We start from the raw sequence: 20784 nt of genomic DNA, 5'->3' as shown, positions 1-20784 counted from the left end.
TGTGCAGCAGAAGGAGCTTTCTCTGGTGGTAACAGAAAGTAATCTGCAAAACTGAATAATAAATGAAGTAGCTCGTGCTTGCAGAAATGGCCTAACCAAAATCTATGAGGCACATGAAGCTTATAGTAAAGGAAGGAAGGAATAAATAACTTACTGGCAAGTTTCAGTAATGGTCTGCCTTATCATGGGTCAGAGAGCCTGTATTTCCTCAAAGCATTTGCTAAACTTCCTCTTACACAGCACAGGGCATGGAAGAGCAGCAGTGTCATCTTTGGTGGGTGTTTCCGTTTGCTTTCCTCTCTGCTGCTACTTCCCTGTTCTCTAATCCTTCTCACTCTGAGTCCTCCCTCTTCCCTATTCTGGTCTCTTTTCCCTCTCCTATGTGCCCTCCTGACCAATCTTCCTTTCACATGACAGTGATGTTTCTGGGCCAGGCAGAGAGAACATGCCATAGATTTCACAAGGTGGGGGAAAACCTGGTATGTTTGTGTGTTCTGGTGCCTGAAAGAAGGAAAAGTACAAGAAGAGTATTCACATACTTCCTACCTGTTTATAAGCTTACATTTAGGCTGGGTGTCCACCTTTCCCTGACACCTGAGAATTGTGTCATGTTTGTTTGCTTTGGCATGGCCCTGTATTATCCTGGTGGTTGATCTGCACTTCAATCTGTATTTTGTGTCATCAGCTTGAGGTTAGCAGATTAACATTTTAATTAACACCAGCACATTCACAGCACTACAAAATGCTTGGGTGTCTCCTCACGTTGATCTCTGTACTGGAACAGGTTTTCAATGTGGTTTTGTTTCAGTTTTGGAATAAGCAGGTTCTGTAGCCCAGATCCTATAATCTGTCCACAAAGCCTCTTCACTGTGTTTAAAACATTTCCCAGGCAGGGGAAATTTTACAGGAAGTCTTCCACAAGCTAGGTATTGTGATGTTTAAATAAGACCCCTTTTCAAACAGCACCTTGTGAGCTTGTGTCTCAGTGAGTGAGCAGCTGTCACAGATGATGTTGTTCTGTCATCTTGCACTGAATCTCTGGCTGTACCATTTGCTGCATTTCTTCTAATGACTCTGCCAAAAAAGAAAAAAAAAAAGGTTGAGCAGCAAACCAATTCTTTGGCTTGGCTATCACAAGTGTCTTCCTGTTTTTATTTGAAAGATGTGGCCTTTACTATTTAGTTCTAATTTCAAGCATGTTCCTTCATTGGCTTCTGCTGACAATGAGTGAATTTTGTGCTGCAGGTGGGAGAATGCTGGGACTGGGAGCAGAGGCACCAGCCTCCCTGTTCTTTTTGGTTGGCTGCACATGTCTCTGGTTTTGAGGTGGTGGAACTATCTGTAGAAAATGGAAGAACTTGACGAGGCGCAGCAGCATTGCAAAACTGAAATCCACAGAAGGTGCAGTTTCAGGTGTGAATTGTGCAACTTCCCAAGGGCTGCTGAGCTTGTGGTGGGAGAATCAGTGTGGACATCATCATTTCACCAGGGCCTGGCACATAAATGACCCCTCCAAAGTGAAACCAGGGCAGTTCAGAGCTGCTGGATCCTTCACCCCCAGTGAGTTACCTGTTACAGGAAGGCCTCAATTTCATGTGAGGGTTTGTAAAATCATGAAGGTGTTAAAGCTGGAAGAAGCCTCCAAGAACATCAAGTCCACCCCTAAATCCAGTGCCACATCTAAATACCCCAGGGGAGGTACCTGTGAGGAGAGGACCCCCTTTCACCAGGGTCACTGCCTGGCTGGGAGCAGCTCCCAGCTGCTGACTCAGGCCAACCCCTGGCACTGATTAACCACTGCCAGGGCCCGGGCAGGGGGTGGGATGGCCACGGAGCAGGGATTGGTTTGTGCCTGAGGACAGAGGGTGGGATTTGATGCTCCTCTGCTCCGGGTTGCAGCACCTGGAGAGGATCTTCCTCCGAGGAAGGTGTGAAGCACCTGGGAGGTGGGAGTGTGTAAGCAGGGGCTGCTCAGGGCTCAGCATGTCTTTCATCCAGGTAGACAAGGACTCGGATTTTCCTCTCCAAAACCTCCCCTATGGGGTTTTCTCCACAAAGGAGGAGGTGAGTAACAGCAAACTTTGTTCTTGGGATGTTGTAATTGTTCCAGGGCTATGAGAGAGCAGAATTTCCCAGCAATGTGGGATAAAGGGAGATTTCCCAGCCTGAGACACTCATGAGCTTCCTGACCTGATGGCAGAGCTGTAGTTGACACGTTGTCTGTTTCCTTAGTGTGGTTATTTTGATTACAGCTTCTTTGAAACTGCACAAAAGAAATCAGAAGTGGTAATACTGATGAGAAATACTTTGGCTAATATGTACAGTAGTTCTTGTGTGGTTTGGATCATTTCTGTGACATCATTTAATCTGTGTTTGACCCTTCCACTCCCTATGTAGAGGCACAGTACATTTCACACTCAATTTTTTAATTTTTAACTTGGTCTTTCATTCTCTGCACACCGTGACCCTTAAGAAACCCCATTAACTACTGCTCTTGAGGAGTTTTGTTGGTGGCTGCCAAAGCATTAAACCAGGGCACCAAATATGTCTTTTACCTGTTTTTGCAGCTGACCCATTGTGTTCGATTGGGTGTAAGTTTATGCAATGCTGCATTAAGTGTGTGCAAATGTGTCATGTTTAAAGCTGGGCCCAAAGCCTGCCAGCTGAGCCAGCTCCAGGCGTTCTATTTTATAATGATCACATAAGAAAATGTGACTCAACCTTTCTACTAAAGAGGTAGCTCTCAATTCCCAATTTTCATGAGAACTGAGCCCAGCTAGGGTGGACCTCACACCTCTGAGTGCCTGACAGGATGAGCTCCTGGAGAAAGGGAAACAAGCCAAGAGCTGCTTCTCAGAAGGAAAAAGTGGAGAATTTATTTCTCATTGCCTATGGAAACTTCATCATCATCTTCTGGTTTCTGCTAGTTATCCATGTAGGTTTAAAAAAAAAAACAAACCAACCTGAAGATTGTGTTCTCTGATGTGGCATTTTCTGAAGATAAAATGAGATGGTGTGTTTAATCTATTCCAAGATGTGCATGCTGTTATCTAGCAAGTTTGGATTATTTTTCTGCCTTCCTCAGTAACTGTTCTCTGAAAAAGACATCTTCACTCAAACCCTGTGAAATGACAGGCAAGACTTACAGAAATTATTTAGGAGAACAATGTTCTGATGGTAGCTGAATGTTTTAATGATTTCAGGCTAAAACAATTGGTGTCATTCCTGACTATCCCAGTTACAAATTAACCTGACATGGCCTTTAGTTTTTTTCTGCAGGAATGTTTGCTGAATAAGTGCCTACTACCACATTTGGAATCTTGTTTGGAAATTAAAGGTTGAAAAATAGGTTTAATAGCACGCATCTTTGAAGATGGTTATTTTGGTGAGCTGCTTTTCAGAGTGGCTGTAATAGCTTGCCTCTCTTTGCCCAGAGACACAATGATGGAGGCTGTGGTGTGTTTCTGCCCCGTGCAGCTGCCCTGGGTCTGTCGCCGCTGGCTCCGCACAGCCCGGGCCATGAACAGGAGCTTTGTCTCCTGGGCTGCATCTGTGCCATTTCCCATGTGTGGGATGCTGTTCCTGCAGCCAGGATCCAGCAGGGATCCAGCCTGGGCTCGGTGTGCTGTGAGGATGGGTGGTGCAGGGCAGCCTCATCCAGCGAGGCACAGAAACCATGTGCCTGGGCATGGTGTGTCCCCAGAGTACCCTCACCAGAGCACCCTCTGTCCTCTGGGGAGGAGCTGGGCTGCAGAAATGGCTGTTTCTCCAATGGCATGCCCACAGGAATGGAATTCACCCTGCCCATGGCCTCTCTATGCCTCTGTTCCCCACTGGCAGGAGGAGCAGGAGTGTTTTCCCTCTTCACGGCATACTATAGATGTATGGGCTTATTCTGCAATGCTTGTTGTTAATGAGGGCTGTTAATGAGCAAGCCATCCTCCTTCTAGGGGAAAGAGGACAGGGAGAAAAAGCTCTGCTTGTTGTGCTATTCTTTCCCCAAAAGATGGGGATGAGGCTCTTTTCCACCCTCAGGGTCTGCAGTGATGCTCTGCCCATAGGGCTTTACCTTTTCCAGCAGCCAGACTCAGATGGCTCTTGACGGTTCATTGCTGTGGTTCCAGACCTTTGTCCTGGACTCTCTGTGGTCATTGTCTCCCCCTATGCCCTCTTTGGAGCATTTTTGCCTACAAGCATAAACTTTTCTTCTCTTCCCCTCTCCTCTTGCTGCTTTGCAGCCTCGGCACAGGCTTGGGGTGGCCATTGGGGACCAGATTTTGGATCTCAGCGTCATCAAACACCTTTTCAATGGACCAGCTCTTGCCAAACACCAGCATGTCTTTGACCAGGTATTTATCAGAATCTGTTCTAATTTCCACAAGCATTTAACAAATATTCCATAAGGCACTTTAGCAACTTGTGGTGAGAAGATAAAGAACATGAACTGGAAATATGTTGTCAGGCAGGTTCTGGTAGAGCAAAAACCATCGCAGGTGTGACAGCAAGGACAGCAGGGGCATGGGGGGGTCCAAAGGTCATTTTCTAGAAAAGAGTCATCATCCTTTGGCAATGCAGGTGTCTGACACAAAGCCTAAATGTTAATACACTCCTGCTTGTGCCCTCAACACTCCATGGGTGGGATATTACACAGGGAGATTGTGTAAAGGATAAATATGAACAACCTCTGTCTAGAGCTGGCTGAGGTACCAAAGCCAGCAGGGCCTGCAGTGGTGTGTAAGGATGGGTGATGCCAGCATGCAGCAGGTCCTGCTGCAGAGGGCTTGGGGGTGTGATGGGGATGTGGGCAGCCATGGGCAGGGGATGGATGCTCTGGGCAGCCGCAGCCCCATAACCCTGGGCACGGGCAGCCAACACTGGGATGGGAGGGTGGGACATCTTCCTGCAGAGAAGGATAAGCAAAATGTGATTTTTTTCTCTGTCCCTGCCCCTGTGTGTCACTGCCAGCCCACCCTGAATGCCTTCATGGGGCTGGGCCGGCCGGCGTGGAGCGAGGCCAGGGCGCTGCTGCAGAAGCTGCTGTCAGCTGCAGAGCCCACCCTGAGGGACAACACGGAGCTGAGGAGGAGGTGAGGGAGCACAGAGTGGCAGGGGGAGGTGGCAGCTGTGCCCTGTGTCACCTGAGTGACAGCACACCAAAACCAACACTCTGACGTGGCCACCTGCGTGGGAATGAACTGCGGTTTGAGCACATCCAGTGCTTCCTTCTCTTAATTACCCAAAGATTAATCTCTGATTAATCCCGTGACTGCCCGCAGAGCCAGGGTGTCACCCTCCTCCTGGGAACAGCCAGCTCTGCCCTGGGTGTGTCCAGAGCTGCTGCTGCTGCCTCTCTGTGGGGCTGGGCTGGTGCTCTGGCCACCCCACTGCACCATGGAGACACGGTTCAAGGGTCTCCATCTCTCCCTCCCTGCCTGTCACACCTGGAGCAGGAAAGGGACATCCCCAGTTTGTCCTCAGTGACTTTGCTACTCAACTTTGCTAAAACTGAGCATGTGGTCACAAATTGGCTTCAGCTTTGGGGCTGTGCAGTGGTGTAGGGACAGGAGACTCTGCTCTGTTCTGTGCTGATGTAAAAATGTGGGTGTCCATCAACCCCACACCTCTCCTTTGTCTGGAGTGATGCTTTAGGCACCACAATACCTGCCCTGGCAGTGAGCAGGAGCTGTTCCTCCCTGTCCTGCCAGAATCAGGCAGGATTTAGGATTTTAGGCGTTGAGCTGCTGCTTGCCACATGAGCAGGGCCAGCAGTAGGAATCAGAGCCCCCAGGAGCCATGGGCTCATCCTTCCTACCCAGCAGAGGCACTGCTGTCCTGGGCAGGGCTCTGGGATTTCTCTGTGCCCCTTGGGAATCCAGGGCTGCCCCCTCCCCACTCAGCCCCTGGCAGCTGCTCCCTTGCTGCAGCCATCCCAGGAACAGCAGCCTGTGCAGCCACCAGCTTTTCTGTCAGGTTTATTTTTTAGGGGTTTTTTTGCAAACTAAATTAAGGAAGAAGCTGGGGGATCAAGTCAGCCTCTTCCATGCTTCTTAGGGGTGGGAGCTGCAAGTTTTCCGAGATCTGAAGGCATCATTTTTCATTTCAGGGCATTTGTGCCTCAAGCTGCTGCGACGATGCACCTGCCCGCGCACATTGGTGAGTGTGGGGGCAGCCAGGGCACTGCCCTGTGCTCCCACGGGAGCAGCTGCTTCATTTCCAGCTGCCCCAGACAGACACATCACAGCTGTGACAGGGAATGGGCTCTGCAGCAGCCACAAGGAGATTATTGCACATAATGAAAGCTAGGTGCTGTCTGTGGCACAAGAATAAAAGCCTGGGGAAGCTCAACAGCAGCCAGAGCGCTCCTGGATGCAGTTTCCACTAAATCAGGGGTGTCTGCTGGTACATAACTCCTGTCATCAGCTTGGCATCACCACAGGCCTTTGTGACTAGAGCCAGGAAAGAAACACTTGTTCAGTTTCCAACAATTTCCCCTTTTGCCATCAGAAAATATTTCAGATGTTGCAAAGTTTCCAAGGCAGATATTCCAGCACAGCCTCGTGAACTAGTATGAGTTTCCACTCTGCATCCCAGATCTTGCCTCCACTCCCATGAAGACTGCTTTGGGATCCCTATATTCATATAGATACATGAACATTTTCTGCTTTTAGCAGGAGTTTGTGTTTGGACCCAAACCAACCTGACCAAAGTCACCTGAGGGCAGGACCTGCACAGGAACAGGGATGTGAACTTGCCCATTTTCTATCCAAGCTCAGTTCTGAGCTGGCTTTTGCCTTCCTGGGGGCACAGGCCTGGCTTGGGACAAAGTCTAGCCTGTCCCAGAGGAACCATGAGGAGTTCCTGAAAATAGTTTCATGTTGAATATGCTCTGTCAGACAGTTGCTGGCTCCTGGCTCCCACGGCTACTGGGAATGGACTGCCCTGGTGTGACCGAGCTGGATCCCACAGAAATGAGGCACATTTAGGATTCCCCAGCCTCCCCAGCCCCTAGGGGCAGCTCTGTCCCATGTGTGGTCCCTGCCTCTCCTGGCTGGCTGGGTCCCCCTCTGGGAGGCTGAACTGCAGGGGAGAACTCACTGCTGGATGCTCCTGGAGCTGCTGGATAATTATTGAGCTCCCTGACCAAGATCATGCAAATACACCCTCGCAGACGGTGTTTCCCCCTCGTTGCTGTGTTTTCCCGTGGCTCAGGAGTGGGAGCTGTTTGCAGGGATGGCAGCAGAGGGCAGCAGATGTCCTGAGTATCGCCCGGGTCTCTGCGCTGCTGCTGCCGGCTGCGGGGAAAGCAGCGGGAATTGCTTCACTATGGAAAGGGGGCTGCTGCTCTGTGTCCTGCCTTTCCCCTTCTCTTCTCTGATGGAGACTTAAAAAAAAAATTATAAAAGCCATTTTTGTCCGCATAATGTATAGGTGAACTGTTAATTCCCCCTTTATGCTATCACTGACATCCCTGAGTGTGACCGTGTTCACGGGGGTCCGAGGATGAGGGAAGAGACGAGGATCTGACTCCATGTTTCAGAAGGCTTGATTTATTATTTTATGATATTTATTACATTAAAACTATACTAAAAGAATAGAAGAAAGGATTTCATGAGAAGGCTAGCTAAGAATAGAAGAAGAAGGAATGATAACAAAGATTTGTGGCTCGGACTCTTTGTCCAAGCCAGCTGACTGTGACTGGCCATTAATTAGAAACAACTAACATGGGTTAATCACAGATCCACCTGTTGCATTCCACAGCAGCAGATAATCATTGTTTACATTTTGTTCCTGAGGCCTTTCGGCTTCTCAGGAGGAAAAGTCTTTAAAAAAGATTTTTCATAAAAGATGTCTGTGACACCCGAGCGCTCCCCCGTCTCCTTCTCTGCTCCTTCCATCACCAGCAGTGCTTTAGCCCCCACAGATGAGGGACTTGGCTGCCACTGATCCCTGATTTATGGCTTCTTTCCCCTGCAGGAGATTACACTGACTTCTATTCCTCACGCCAGCATGCCACAAACGTTGGGATCATGTTCAGGGGGAAGGAGAACGCTCTGATGCCGAACTGGTGAGTGCCTTGGATTGCTCCCTAGTGCAGCATTATTTTGCAGGTTTATCCTTACATGCACATGATATTTCAAAGGTCTGAGTAGGTTTTCAGGGCCACACTGGTTTCTGTTCTTAGCAGATGAGAATCAGTAATGTCCAGAGTTCAATATCAGAACCAAATACCACACATCCCCAGCCTCAGCTGAATCTGCACTGCCCTTCATTGCAGGGGCCACACCAGTTACTGTGCAGCCCCCCAGTTCAAAGACAGATATACCTAAAAAAATTAGGTTTTGCTGAGTGACAAGAGAGCAGAATTTAAGATCCAAGAAATTAATTGGAGCAGTGGCACAGCAGTGCATTAAGACTGCAGCAAGGCTTTGTTATTATATTATATTTCGCTTCCATCTTTATATCAGAGTAATGTTCTGAGGTCTGTGCACATGCATGCAGAGCTCCTTCTCCTTGCACCTCACACTCCTGTGGTGCTTCCACCCCAAAAGCTGCTCTGGCACCCAGCTAACCCAGGCCTGTGCTCTTTCTCAAGGCTGCATTTACCTGTGGGTTACCACGGCCGGGCATCCTCTGTTGTGGTGTCTGGGACGCCCATCAGGAGACCTGTGGGACAAACAAAACCTGACAATGGTGAGTTCTGGGGGATTTTATTCTGGATTCTTATTTCTTTTATTCTGTAATTTAGCTCCACATCATAGAGTAGTGGAGTGGAAGGGTCTGGGATGCCTTGCCTAAAGCCCAGCCTGGGGTCAGGGCAAGAGAAAACCCTGGTTTAAGTCCATTTTTTGTTCCATGCCAAGCAGCACCAGCTGCTGTTTCTTTTTGGCCATTATTTCTATTTCCCTAGCTGCCTCCCTCTTGTGATATGTTCTTGCTTCTACCCACAGATAAACCTCCAGTGTTTGGTGCTTGTAAACGTCTGGATATCGAGTTAGAAATGGTGAGAGGCTTTTTTCTCCTTATGACTTCAAATACATTAAAGTAGAAACAGAGAAGAAAGGGTGTGTTTAGCTGCTTCTAAACTGAATGCCCCATAAGGCCCACTCCTGTGTTCCTCTCTGAGCTGTCAGTGCTGCAGGCAGTAAGGATTTCTGTGGCACAAACCTGTGCTTTGGGTGAGGAGCAGGGTGCCTTAGCTCACTGGGAGGTTTGCTCATACAGCTCTCAGGCTGGAAAAAGCTCACCTGGCCAAAGCTGAGCACCAGTGGTGCAGTCAGGCAGCAGAATTCTTTTCCACAGCCACCACAGCCCGTTTCCTGGTCAGCAGTTACCTCTGCAGCCAGGATCCATCAATGGACACTGGGGGTTTGAAGTCCAGGCTGTCTGCACCTTGTGCAGGAGCAGAGGAAACCCTGAGTTCTTGGCAATTCAAACTCCTGATTTTCCTGTCTGGAAAGTTAAAACCTGTGCTGTGGGTGTTGTAAAAAAAGATGGTGGGAAGGTACCTCATGCTGTGGCTTAGTGTGGTCCAGAAGGGAGGGTTCCATGGGATTCTATTAAGATTTATATCATTTTAATAGCTGATATAATTTTTGTATGTTTTATTCCCAATCCCTTTTTAAAAAAGTACTGGAAGAAGTGTAATATTTATGGAAATGGCTATAAAAATGTGGTGAAACTCTTTAATGCTGTCAGGGGAGATGCAGTCCCACAAAGTGGGGTTCCCATGGCTCTGCCTTCCAGCCTGAGCTCTGCTGCTGGCTGCTGCAAGAACAGAAGGGAAAACTTCCTCATTGTAGACAGAAAGAGACAGCTGAGATTTCCTATAAAATCCTCTGCATGTGCAGGCTGTGGATTCCTAAGGGAATGAGTGCAGGCACCCAGTTCATGGCCTGCTTTACTTGGTGGGCACATTTCTCCACCTGTTTTTCCCCACTGTCTCATCAGGCTCCAGCCACGTTCATCATCCCCCTGGATGACTCTAAACTCCTTCCTGTTCCCTGTCTGCAGCAATCAGCCCTTCAGTGGGCAAACCTGTTCTGCATCCGGCCTCCAATTAGGAGCGACCATTTTTTCCTCCTGCGTTTTGACAACATCGTGCCCTTGTTTAATCCCTGTCTCTTAGCAACACAGAGCTTTTAAGTAATTCAAGCCTGCCAGCTTCATGGAGGGGAAGAAAAGGGGAGCAAGCCATGGGTTTTGTCCAAATGTGTGTGGGAAATGGTGCAAAACTCACCCTGTCCAGCCTCTGTTGCTGCTGACCGCAACTCTCCGTGCAGTAAAGATTTTTGGCTCCAAAAACACAATCAACACGTTGCTTTTTAATTTTTTTTATTTATTTTTGATTTCAGGCATTCTTTGTAGGTCCTGGAAACAAGTTTGGGGAGCCCATTCCCATCAGCAGGGCCCAGGAGCACATCTTTGGGATGGTGCTGATGAACGACTGGAGCGGTGAGCGCAGGTCCACGGGAAACCCCAGAGAGGCACAAATTCCATATTCAAAATAGGAATTCATATTCTTCAAAAATTCATATTCTAGCAGAACTGAGCACTGAAAACACTGGTGCCGCTGAAAGGGATGAAAATGAAGTGTTCCCTGTATCAATCCATCTTTGATCAATTAGTAGAACCAGAAATTGCTGCCTAATGAAGATTTATTTACTTATGAAAGGGCTAATTTCAGTCTAGTTCCTTCTGGGCAGGGATGGAGGAGTCATAAGAATGGTGATACCAAGGATGGTGATTGATTTCAGTGTCAGGAAAAGGATTTGGGCATCACAAATCCCTCAGTCTCCGCAAAGATTTAACGTGTTGAAATTCTCCCTATGGCTGGCAAAGACCATTAGCTGGGTATAAAATGATTATTATAAATCTATTTTTATAATTTATATATAATACATTATATATAATAAATTATAAATATAATAAATTATAAAAAATTAAAGCGGGGGTAAAAATACTGATCATATGGAGATGATCTGGTTTGTTTTACTTATTGCTGAATTATCATCCTAATCTAGCTGATGTAAGAAAATTGGGTTGAAAATGGATGGATTAAAATTAGGGATTTAGGCATAACAGCTAGAAAAGGGCTGGGGATGGCAATTTCAATTCATGTTACTCTTTCATTGGTCTGATGGATGTGCAAGTGCTGGGATATATTTACCTGAATGTTCTCTTCCCAGCCCGTGACATCCAGAAGTGGGAATATGTTCCTCTGGGTCCCTTCCTGAGCAAAAGCCTTGGCACAACCATCTCTCCCTGGGTTGTCACCATGGAAGCTCTCATGCCATTTGTGCTGCCAAACCCCGTGCAGGTCAGCAAGAGAAAAGGTTGAAATAAAGGAAAAGCAGCGCTGGGAAAATGTCAGCAGAGCTGGAAGGTGGCATCAGCAGGAATCACTGAGCTGCCTCCATGCCAAGGATTGCCTCCATGGAATTCACAGCTGGGATTCTGCTTCTGAGCAGATGAGGGCAACCAGGGCCCCCTGGGTTCAAGTGCTCATTGATGTCACTGGCCCTGGCACGTGTTGTGCTGTCATCCTGCTTGAGGGGGGCAGAAAAATCATCTTTAAAATGCCTGGAAAATAAACTAATCAGAGCTTCTTCTGGGTCTTTGGTAGCAGTAAGTGTTGGAGAGAGGCTGGAGTCAAGCCAGAGCACTTTGTTCAAGCATTTCCAGTTGTCTGCATTGTGCAGGTGGTTAAAACTGGAATGGATAACAGAGTCTTGCAGAGACCTCACCGTCTTTGTGCAGACATAGAGCAGAGGTGTGCTGGCACTCTGTTTGTGCTGGATTAACATCCACACTGCAATAATGGGCTTGACTTTTGTAAGCCTTGTGCAGAAAAAGGAATTGGATTACGTGGATATCATGCCTGTTCAGAAAGATCTTTAAAAGTGTGTGCATGAGACCAAAGAAAAGTGATAATCTGAGCAGCAAGAATGGTGAAGTGAATGGTTTGTGCAGCACAGGCTGGGTACACCAACACTCACTGGAATGTCTTGTGGATTGTTAAATTCCTTTTGGTTTATGATGTGTTTTATGTTCCTTTAGGATCCCAAGCCGCTGCCCTACCTTCAGGATAAAGAGCCCTACACTTTTGACATCAAGCTCTTTGTTGCCATTAAAGGTATGGCAAAGCTGAGTGGGTTGCAAAGCTGCAATTGCCAATTAAATTTTGTGTGCTCCTTCTTCTCCTGCTTTGCCCAGGGAAAGGGGCAGAGCTGCTCTGCTCCCTGCTGGCTGTGCAGCACTGTGCCAAGCAGGGAGTGCTGCCCTTGAGCAGGGTCCCTGAGGGGTCTCCCTGCACAGCCAGGGCTCACCAGGGCATGGAATGAGCAGATTTCGGGGGATCCAGATGTTAACCCAGCCCAGCCCCCACCTTAGGGCCCTGCTGGCCACAAGGTCCAGGTGTTTCTCCCACAGGAGAGCAGAAAGTGGGAAATGGGCAGCTTGATGCTGCTCCAGTGCAACCCACGCACTTGTTTTCTATGAAATCCCGGTCTTCATAGCAATAGAAAATGTTATTACTGCTCTCTCACTAGGGATTACAGTGATAAAAGAAGTCTCCATCCATCTGTAAAATAAAAAGACTCTGACATCATTCATCCAACACAAACAAATTGCTTCTCTCCTTTTTATCCTTTATTTTCTGCAGGAGAAGGAATGAGCACGCCAGCTACTATATGCAGATCCAATTTCAAGGTAAGGCTCCAGCATCTTTTGTTTATTTGCAATCTTGCTGATGCCATCAGCTCCAGCCCAGGCAATTTCAAACCCTGCTTTTTGCATTAGACTCATAGAACAGGATCATAGAACCAATAAGGTTGGAAAAGACCTCCAAGATCATTGAGTCCGGATATTAACACAGGACTGCCAAGCCCACAACTAAACCATGTCCCTCACAAACCTTTTGAACACTTCCAAGGATGGTGAATCCACCACCTCCCTGACCAGCCCAAAATTTTCCAAAAAACTTAAAAAAAATTATTTTTGAAAGATGAAATGAATATGGTGATGGTTCCCCCCTGTGAGGTGGGAACACCCGAATGCTTGGTGAAGGGGGCAGCTCTCCCTGCTGCTCACTTTGGGGTGCTCAGAGCATCCTTAGCTCTGTGCATTTGGCAGGGAATTGTCTCTTGCAATGCAGCTCTGCAGCCACAGCTCTGATTTGGATGCCACTCACTGCTGCCAGCCTGAGCCTGGGTCTGCCCCATCCCCTCTGTGGCTCTGCCTCCACCCCCCGATTGAAACCCGGAGATTTATGTGCCAGCTGCAGCAGTTCTCAATCCATTTCATATTCACATTTGGCTCTTTGCATAGTAATTACCTTAATCAGTAAATCAGTAGTCAGCAAATCAGTAATAAGCAGATTTTTCTACAAGGCTGTTAAAATACTGGGTGTAATCATGGAGCTTGGGTCAGCAGTACTGGTCTTAGAGGGGAAGAAAAGGAAAAATGAAATCCAGCTGAAATAAGAAAAATTTTGTGACCGTGTTCACAGGGGTCTGAGGAGGAGGGAAGAGACGACAATCTGACTCCATGTTTCAGAAGGCTTGATTTATTATTTAATTATATATATTATATTAAAACTATACTAAAAGAATAGAAGAAAGGATTTCATCAGAAGGCTGGCTAAGAACGGAAAAAGAAAGAATGATAACAAAAGTTGCTGTCTGGGACAGAGAGTCCGAGCCTGCTGACTGTGATTGGCCATTAATTAGAAACAGCCACATGAGACCAATCACAGAAGCACCTGTTGCATTCCACAGCAGCAGATAATCAATGTTTACATTTTGTTCCTGAGGCCTCACGGCTTCTCAGGAGAAAAAATCCTAAAGAAAAGATTTTTCATAAAAGATGTCTGTGACAAAATTTTAAGGGACTAAATTGCATGTTAAAGTGTGGGGTTTATGAATGCCACAGGCCAGGCCACACTCTGCTCAGCCTAATGGCCACCAGAGAATTTTCTCCTTTGTTGCCTCCTTGCTTCAGCCGCTGTTCCTCCTTCCCCCAGCACATGTACTGGACCATGAAGCAGCAGCTGGCTCATCATTCCATCAATGGCTGCAACCTCAGGCCTGGAGACCTGCTGGCCTCTGGCACCATCAGTGGACCTGTAAGTGTTGAAACCGTGCCAGTCACTGGTCAGCAACCCAGAGCCAACAGAGCAGGGCTTGGGGCTGGGCCCTTCCTGACCTGAGCACCACAAAACCATCTGCAGCTCTCTCCCAGGCACTCTGGGGTGCTGCTTTGGTAGCCCCAGATTCACACTGAGAAGGGGTTTGGTTTGGGTAGGGTTTTGCTTTGCTGGTTTTTTATGTTGTTGAGTTTTGGGGTTTTGATCTCTCCTGTACTTGTTTCTCTAAGAACTATTTTACAACAGATGAAAAATAACTTCTGTGTGGAAGCATCCTCACAATCCATTTGCCCTCTATGAAATGCAGCTTTTTATTTCTGAAAAGAATGTAAAAGATGCCTGGGTATAACTTTTAGTTTCTCCAATGAAGCTTGTGCCAGCTTCACAAGCTTTCACTCCCCTTGAGCTGCCATTTGTGGCAACCCTCACTTTCTGAACCACCAAACACAAATCCTGTACATGCTGTCTCAAACACAGCCTCAGGTAAGTTGTTTGCAAGCTGGGATGCCTGTACTTCCCTTTTGAGCATTTCTGAGGTGCTTTTTGAGTCTTCAGATTATTGTACTGCAAAAGACATTAAGGACTCACAAACACCAGCTTTGCTCTTCTGAAGAACAAAATGTAATTAAAAATCTGAAAGTGATTACAGAAAAGCACTGGATTTGTAGAAATCTCCTCCACTTCTTTCCATTCTTGCTGTGGCAGACTCAAAATGCTTTTACAGGTTGAACACTGTTAAATACACCAGATAACAGCTGTAAGCATCACTAATAATTCTTGCTAATAGCCAGCAAGAAATTAAAATGCAAAGTCAGGAAAAGGACCCAATGTATCAATGAATTAAATCAACAGCAAAACTCTGTTCTGGAGAGGTAACATTGTGTGTCTGCTCCCAGCAGCAAGAAGCTGAACAGCAGGAAAGACACTGAAAAGATGTTTATTTGTTTCCGAACTCTTGCTGCAGGAGCCAGAGAGCTTTGGCTCCATGCTGGAGCTGTCCTGGAATGGCACAAAAGAAATCCCTCTCGGCAGCGGGCAGTGTCGGAAGTTCCTGCAGGATGGAGATGAGGTCATTCTGACAGGTGAGGGCTGGAGAGCTGCTCTGGCCCTGCAGCAGGGACACACGGCCATGGGCTGAGCCAGCAGGACAGCCCCTGGTGCGGAGCTGGGCTGTTCTGAGCACGCCTGCCACGCAAGCACAGCTGCTTCCATCCTGCCTGCGAGGAGGCCAAAGCTGTGGATGGAAATTGCCCTGCCATAGATGCTCTCTAGAATGGATTATTTGCTTTGCTAAGTCCCCAGTGCTCTTGCTATGCCACTGTGTGAGCACCAAGGAGATGATGGAGGTAGGTTTGCCTTTATGGGTAAAAATACTCCAGGACTAGGAGCAGTTGATCGTTGAATTGTTGAATTGTTTCCACCACAGTACAACTTTGCATGTGGAGCAGAGCTTGGAAAATGCTAAAAAAAAAGGTATTTTTCAAATAATATTTCATTTGTAACCTAGGCCTATTCAGTGAAGTGTGTTGCAAATCAAATATGTGAGAAACAGTATGGAACCTTCTAGAACAGCTGACCAGCTCTCCTCTGAAGAGGGCTCTGCTTGAGAGCAGTTTCATGCTGAGACATGGTTTTAGTTTTCATCTCGATAATCTAAGGATTTTATGAATTAAAATCTACCACAGTGTTTTGTGATCTAAATCTTACTCCTACTTCCTTTTAACCCAAAGCCTAGTGCAAAACAAATCTATTTTTTCCTTTCCTCTCATCTTTGGGGCGCAAATATTTGGCAAGAAACTTTTGTTCCAAGCCTGCAGTGTCTTTGCTGTGTGACCTGCTGGGATTTTGGGGAATGTCCTGTGGGATGTTGAGTGTCACAGCTGAGCCCCAGCCAGTGCCAGCCCTGGCTCTGAGCAGCTCCGTCCTGCTGATGTGACCAGAGATGTCTGCACATGGCTCAGGCAACGGGGAAAGGCTTCACAGGAGTGACTGAGGGCAGGAAAATGTGAGTGACAAACTCCTGGGCAGCTGCCTCGTGCTGTGATGTTAATGTGAGCCTGGGCTCAACCCAACCTGGACTCCTGGGGTTTTTGACAAAACAGTTTAAAATTATAAACTGGTTTTCTCTGGAAAAAAAAAAAAAAAAAAAAAAAACCTAGAAAAAGTGAAGAATTTTCTGTGATTAAGAAAAAATAGATAATATGTAAATGTAAAATATATACTGGATAATATACTGTAATATATACTCCAAAATATATACTATATATATACTATATATATATAATATATAATATATATATAATAAGAAAAAATAGATAATATGTAAATGTAAAATATATACTGGATAATATACTGTAATATATACTGCAAAATATATACTATATATATACTATGTATATATACTATATATATTATATATATAAATAAATGTAAAATATATACTGGAATGTATATATTCCAGTCCCCTGGCAATTCCAGTGCCTCCTGCCTGGCAGCCCATCCAGTAGCCTTGAAAATCCTGTTTCTGTGAGCTGCTGCCAGTTTGACAGAGGAAGATGCTGAGACAGCTGGAGACTGAAATATTCTAGAGAGAGCCATAGGTGATGAACCTGAGCAGTCCCCAGTGCCCCTGACACCCTCCAGCCCCTCCAGCCCAGCGAGTGTCCGTGCTGCAATGTGGAGCCAGCTGAGGCTGCTCTCTGCAGGCTCCCGCAGATGCAGGGACCCTCCTGCAGCAATCCCGAGTGCCACACTGCCCTCCAGGCCTCTGTCTCCCTCAGTAGCTATGCCAGAAGCCCTAAATTAGGGTGCAGTGAGGGCTGATGCACATCCCTGTGGATTTGCACACCCCTATCCCTTTTGGCAAGGAGCCCCTCACAGTTTGGGGTGGGGAGCCAGCCTGGGGACAAACGTGACCAGCCCAGGAGCCATGCTCTGCCTGCCCAATTAACAAGCTGTGTTAATTCATTAGGTGCTTTGAATCCTGAATGTCTTTAATGTTTAGAGGTGGCGTGATGGCATTGCTGTAGGCTGGGGAAGGCAGGGGGCAGTGCCAGGGCAGTTGTTCTGCTGGGCTGGTTCACACTGGCACCGTTTGTGGCTGTGGCACCAGGGCAGTGCAAGGAGCTGGGGCTGTGAGGGAGCTGCTCCTGTTTATTTATTCATTTATTGATGTATGGCAGGTCCAGGGCCTTAGGGCACCCCTGGGGCAGGGCTGGTGCTATTCCATCCCCTCCCAAGGCGCTGCAAAGTGCTCAACACATCATTTCTGGTTTTCTCTTTCAGCTCTGTATTCTTACTCCCCACCCGGGACCTATTTCAGAGACTTAACACACAAAATGAGAGAAATGTATTTCTCCCAAGAAGTGGCTCAGCACGGCAGGGGAAGGCTCCTGGTGGTGCTGGGCAGCCAAAACCCCTCAGCAGCTCCTTGGCACCCTCAGAGCTCAGGCATGCTGGCAGACCAGGGCTGGCTCTGTTCAGTGTGCTGCTCCTTGGTGCTGCTCCAAACTGTGCCTGACAGCAGGGATAACCAAACTGGACTGAAATCATCAGCTGCTGCTCAAAGGAAAGCTGGCAATGAAGCCTAAGGAGGCACATGGAAGCTGAGCTGAGCCTTACAGTGCCTTTTTCCACAGCTGCTTGAGGATGAGGATTACCTGGCAGGTACCAGGGTGGTGTCTGTGGCTTTACACAAGCTCTTGGAGACACCACTGGCCTTGGAAAACTTCATTTCAGCCTGGCTGTGAGAGCTGCAGGGTGTGTTAGGGCTGGCAGGGTCTCTCTTTGTGTTGCAGTCACTTTGGCTGCTCTGCAGCCTGAGCCCACCCTTTCTCTTCCTCAGGGGAGTTTTCCCCTGATCTGTGCTAAGGGTGGGAATTAGGGGCTGTTCTGCTGAGCTCCTCCTTGGCTTCTTGAAGGCAGCTGCTTTTTATCACATGCAGGTGATGTATTCCATCAGGAAAATCCATCTCTAGCTATGAAATCAGTCCTTAAAATGCAGCATAGGGCACTTGTCCTTCCTTTGATCAGCTGCTGTAGCAGAAGGCTGCAGACCAGACTTCTCAGAGGGGCCAGGCTGTGTCCCCTGCCCTGCCTGCAGCTTTGTGGTGGCTGCTGTTGGTGGAGCAGCAGGAGGGGCTGCAGCACCCCTGTCCCAATGCCACCCCCTCCATCTCACAGCAGCAGGGACACCCAGAGCTGTCCCGTGGTCAGAGATGCTGTCACAGCCCCTGAGCTCTGCAGCACCCCTCTTATGTAACACAGGATTAATGAGAACTTGGAGTCAGATGCTGGATTTCTCATGGAACTAAACCACTTTAGCCAGTGAAACAGCTTCTGCAAGGGCAGGAGCTGCTGTTTGAGGGGTTTAATGACTGCCTTTCTGGCTGCCAGCATCCCAACATCCCAAGAGCAGCCCTGATGCTACAGAAAGAGAATCCAGATTTATTTGATTAATTGCAGGGCTGGGCCGGGCAGTGAATCAGTTTGCCAGGTAGATTGATGGTGCTGCAGGTTAGGTTTGAAAACAGAAATATTGCTGGCACATCTTGTTTGTTCTCTGATCAATTCACTGAACTTGCATATTGCTGTGTTTAACAGTTTGTGCTTCTTTTTTCTCATATTCCTGGGCTGCTTCAGCTCTTCCAGGTGCTCTTTTTTCCTGCACTTCATTGCATATCTGAGATGTTTTCACTTGGTTTTAGTCCCTTTATGCCTTTATTCACTTTTATTCCTGGCTAAACCCTGCTGTCCTCACAGAACAAGCTGTGTGTTGTTTCTGTCCCCAGGGTACTGCCAGGGCAACGGCTTCCGCGTGGGATTTGGCCAGTGCTCAGGAAAAATCCTTCCAGCCCTGTCCAATCCATGAGGCCTGGAGTGATGTGGCATCCAAGGAGGAATCCTCCCACCTCCACCAGTCATCCTGCTTTATTTAGGTTTATTATTTTTATATGAGTGATTGTAATCTTACTCTTTTTAATTATCAATAAATATCTTAAAGGTGAATGTGGCTTTCTGGTGTGATAAGAAAAGGATTTCAATGCTGGCCTAAAATTCTCAGAATATGAATAAGGTGATTGAAATGGAAAATAAGATTCTTAACTCTTCTACCATATTAATGTTTTTTTCATAATTATAAAAAGACGCTTTCAAGTAAGCTTAAATATTCAGAGAACTAGGCTGATGATAAGAGCTGAGACTCCATGCTGGCTTCCTTTTTGCACAGTGTTAATATGCTGGAGGTGCAACCCTGGAGCCGAGCTGCATGCAGTTGTTAAAACTTGTAGACCTTCCTGAGCAAGAGTTACATGCCAGTGCTCTAAAATAATTGGCAAAATAATTGGCAATAATTTCCAAAGCAGTTTGGAAATGTGACAATCAACACTACTGAAGGCAACAGGCAGGATGCCCCTGCTCCTCCTGCCCTTACACAACCAGAGCCAGTTTTCTGCCCCAGAAAGTGACTGATTCCAGCCCAGAGATGGGGGACTGTGTTGGGGCACCCCTCAAAAGGTCATGGTCAGAAGATCACCCTTGCTCCTCCTGCCCTGTTTAGAGAAGGGAATTCCCTGTTTCTCTCTCACCCTGTGCACCAGCATCTCTTGGTGAGGAGGGAGGGGGAATTCCATCACTGGGGTGATCCCCAGGCACTCCCTGGTGGCAGTGACACCCTGCCACTCAATGGGGCTGTGACAAGGACACCAAGCAGGCCAAGCCCTTTCCTGCACCCTGAAAGCGTCTGGAGCCACAGCATTCCCCTGCAGCAGCCAGTAAACACAGCACATGCCACTTTCCTCAAGTGTAAAGGGCATCTGCTGTCTCCTGCTGGCCTACAAATCAATTTAACTCCATGGCCCAGTGCCAAATCACATCAATTAGAGGATATTACTGACTGGAGGAGCTCGGGAGACCGGATAATGAACTGTGGTGTAGTGCAAGGGGAACTTGTTAAATATTTGCTTGGTCCTCAAAGTGAAGAACCTGATGAGGCTGCTGGCTCCATGTGGTGACAGCAGGATGAGCCCATGCTGCTGCTTTTCCAGGCTGTCCCATTGCTGCTGGAAAGCTCTGCCAGGTATTTTTGCTGATGTGGGCTGTGAGGACATTGATGTCATCCTGGGGAGCACCTGGGGCTGACAAGGAATGTGAACCTTATGGCCATGCAGAAGAGGAAAATGAATTTGAAATGAAAATTAAAGAAAAAAATGTGGCAGTGTATATAAATCACTGCTAATGGGGCATATGCACTGTAATGGGCTCTCTTTCAGTGTGCCACAATAATAGTTCTTTAAAGAGTGATACTTGGAGGTTTATCCCCAAATTTCCTGATTTGGAAAACACTGGCTCTTTGTTGTTTATCAAGGAAAAGCTATTTTGCCTTCAGGCTCTTGGAGCTGAACTAATAGGCAGATATTTATTTAATGTACTCTGACTGGATCATCAATTTATAGATGCTTTGTGCTATCTTTTGACCTAAAAGGACAATTGTGAGTTGACACCTTCCCTCTTGGATTTAGAAACAACCCATCCTGTTCCTCTGGCTTTGCTCCTGGCAGCAGCAGGAGGACACACAAAGCATTTATCCTGGAGGGAAATTTATTTGCAGAAGCCACATCCATGGTGCACCCCGGCATATCTGA

At 47.2% G+C, this 20784-nt stretch overlaps 1 protein-coding gene across 2 annotated transcripts; it reads left to right on the top strand.

The window, feature by feature from the left end:
- The first annotated feature begins 1868 nt into the window (after positions 1-1868).
- Positions 1869-19150, top strand: FAH (fumarylacetoacetate hydrolase). 2 transcript variants are annotated; one of them, XM_063169836.1, is made up of 14 exons: positions 1871-2064; positions 4239-4349; positions 4966-5087; positions 6104-6153; positions 7975-8065; positions 8594-8691; positions 8949-9001; positions 10353-10452; positions 11187-11317; positions 12058-12133; positions 12662-12708; positions 14021-14122; positions 15108-15225; positions 18934-19150. In XM_063169836.1, the coding sequence occupies exons 1-14, from the start codon at positions 1876-1878 to the stop codon at positions 19011-19013; spliced, it is 1368 nt and encodes a 455-aa protein (XP_063025906.1). In that variant the 5' UTR covers positions 1871-1875; the 3' UTR covers positions 19014-19150. The 2 variants fall into 2 exon arrangements, with proteins under 2 accessions (XP_063025908.1, XP_063025906.1); XM_063169838.1 differs by lacking the exon at positions 15108-15225 and having other exon boundaries at positions 1869-2064.
- Positions 19151-20784: the final 1634 nt, after the last annotated feature.

Source organism: Melospiza melodia, chromosome 15 (genome assembly GCF_035770615.1).
Source record: "Melospiza melodia melodia isolate bMelMel2 chromosome 15, bMelMel2.pri, whole genome shotgun sequence".
Classification (NCBI taxonomy): domain Eukaryota; kingdom Metazoa; phylum Chordata; class Aves; order Passeriformes; family Passerellidae; genus Melospiza; species Melospiza melodia.
The sequence above is the reverse complement of the archived record's forward strand: the minus strand, read 5'-3'. Positions and strand labels throughout refer to the sequence as shown.

Coding starts and splice junctions, on each gene's coding strand:
- FAH (XM_063169836.1), top strand. CDS start 1,876: ATGCTCCTCTGCTCCGGGTTGCAGCACCTGGAGAGGATCTTCCTCCGA. Junction 5,088..6,103: donor AACACGGAGCTGAGGAGGAG/GTGAGGGAGCAC, acceptor TTTTCATTTCAG/GGCATTTGTGCCTCAAGCTG. Junction 8,692..8,948: donor ACAAACAAAACCTGACAATG/GTGAGTTCTGGG, acceptor TTCTACCCACAG/ATAAACCTCCAGTGTTTGGT.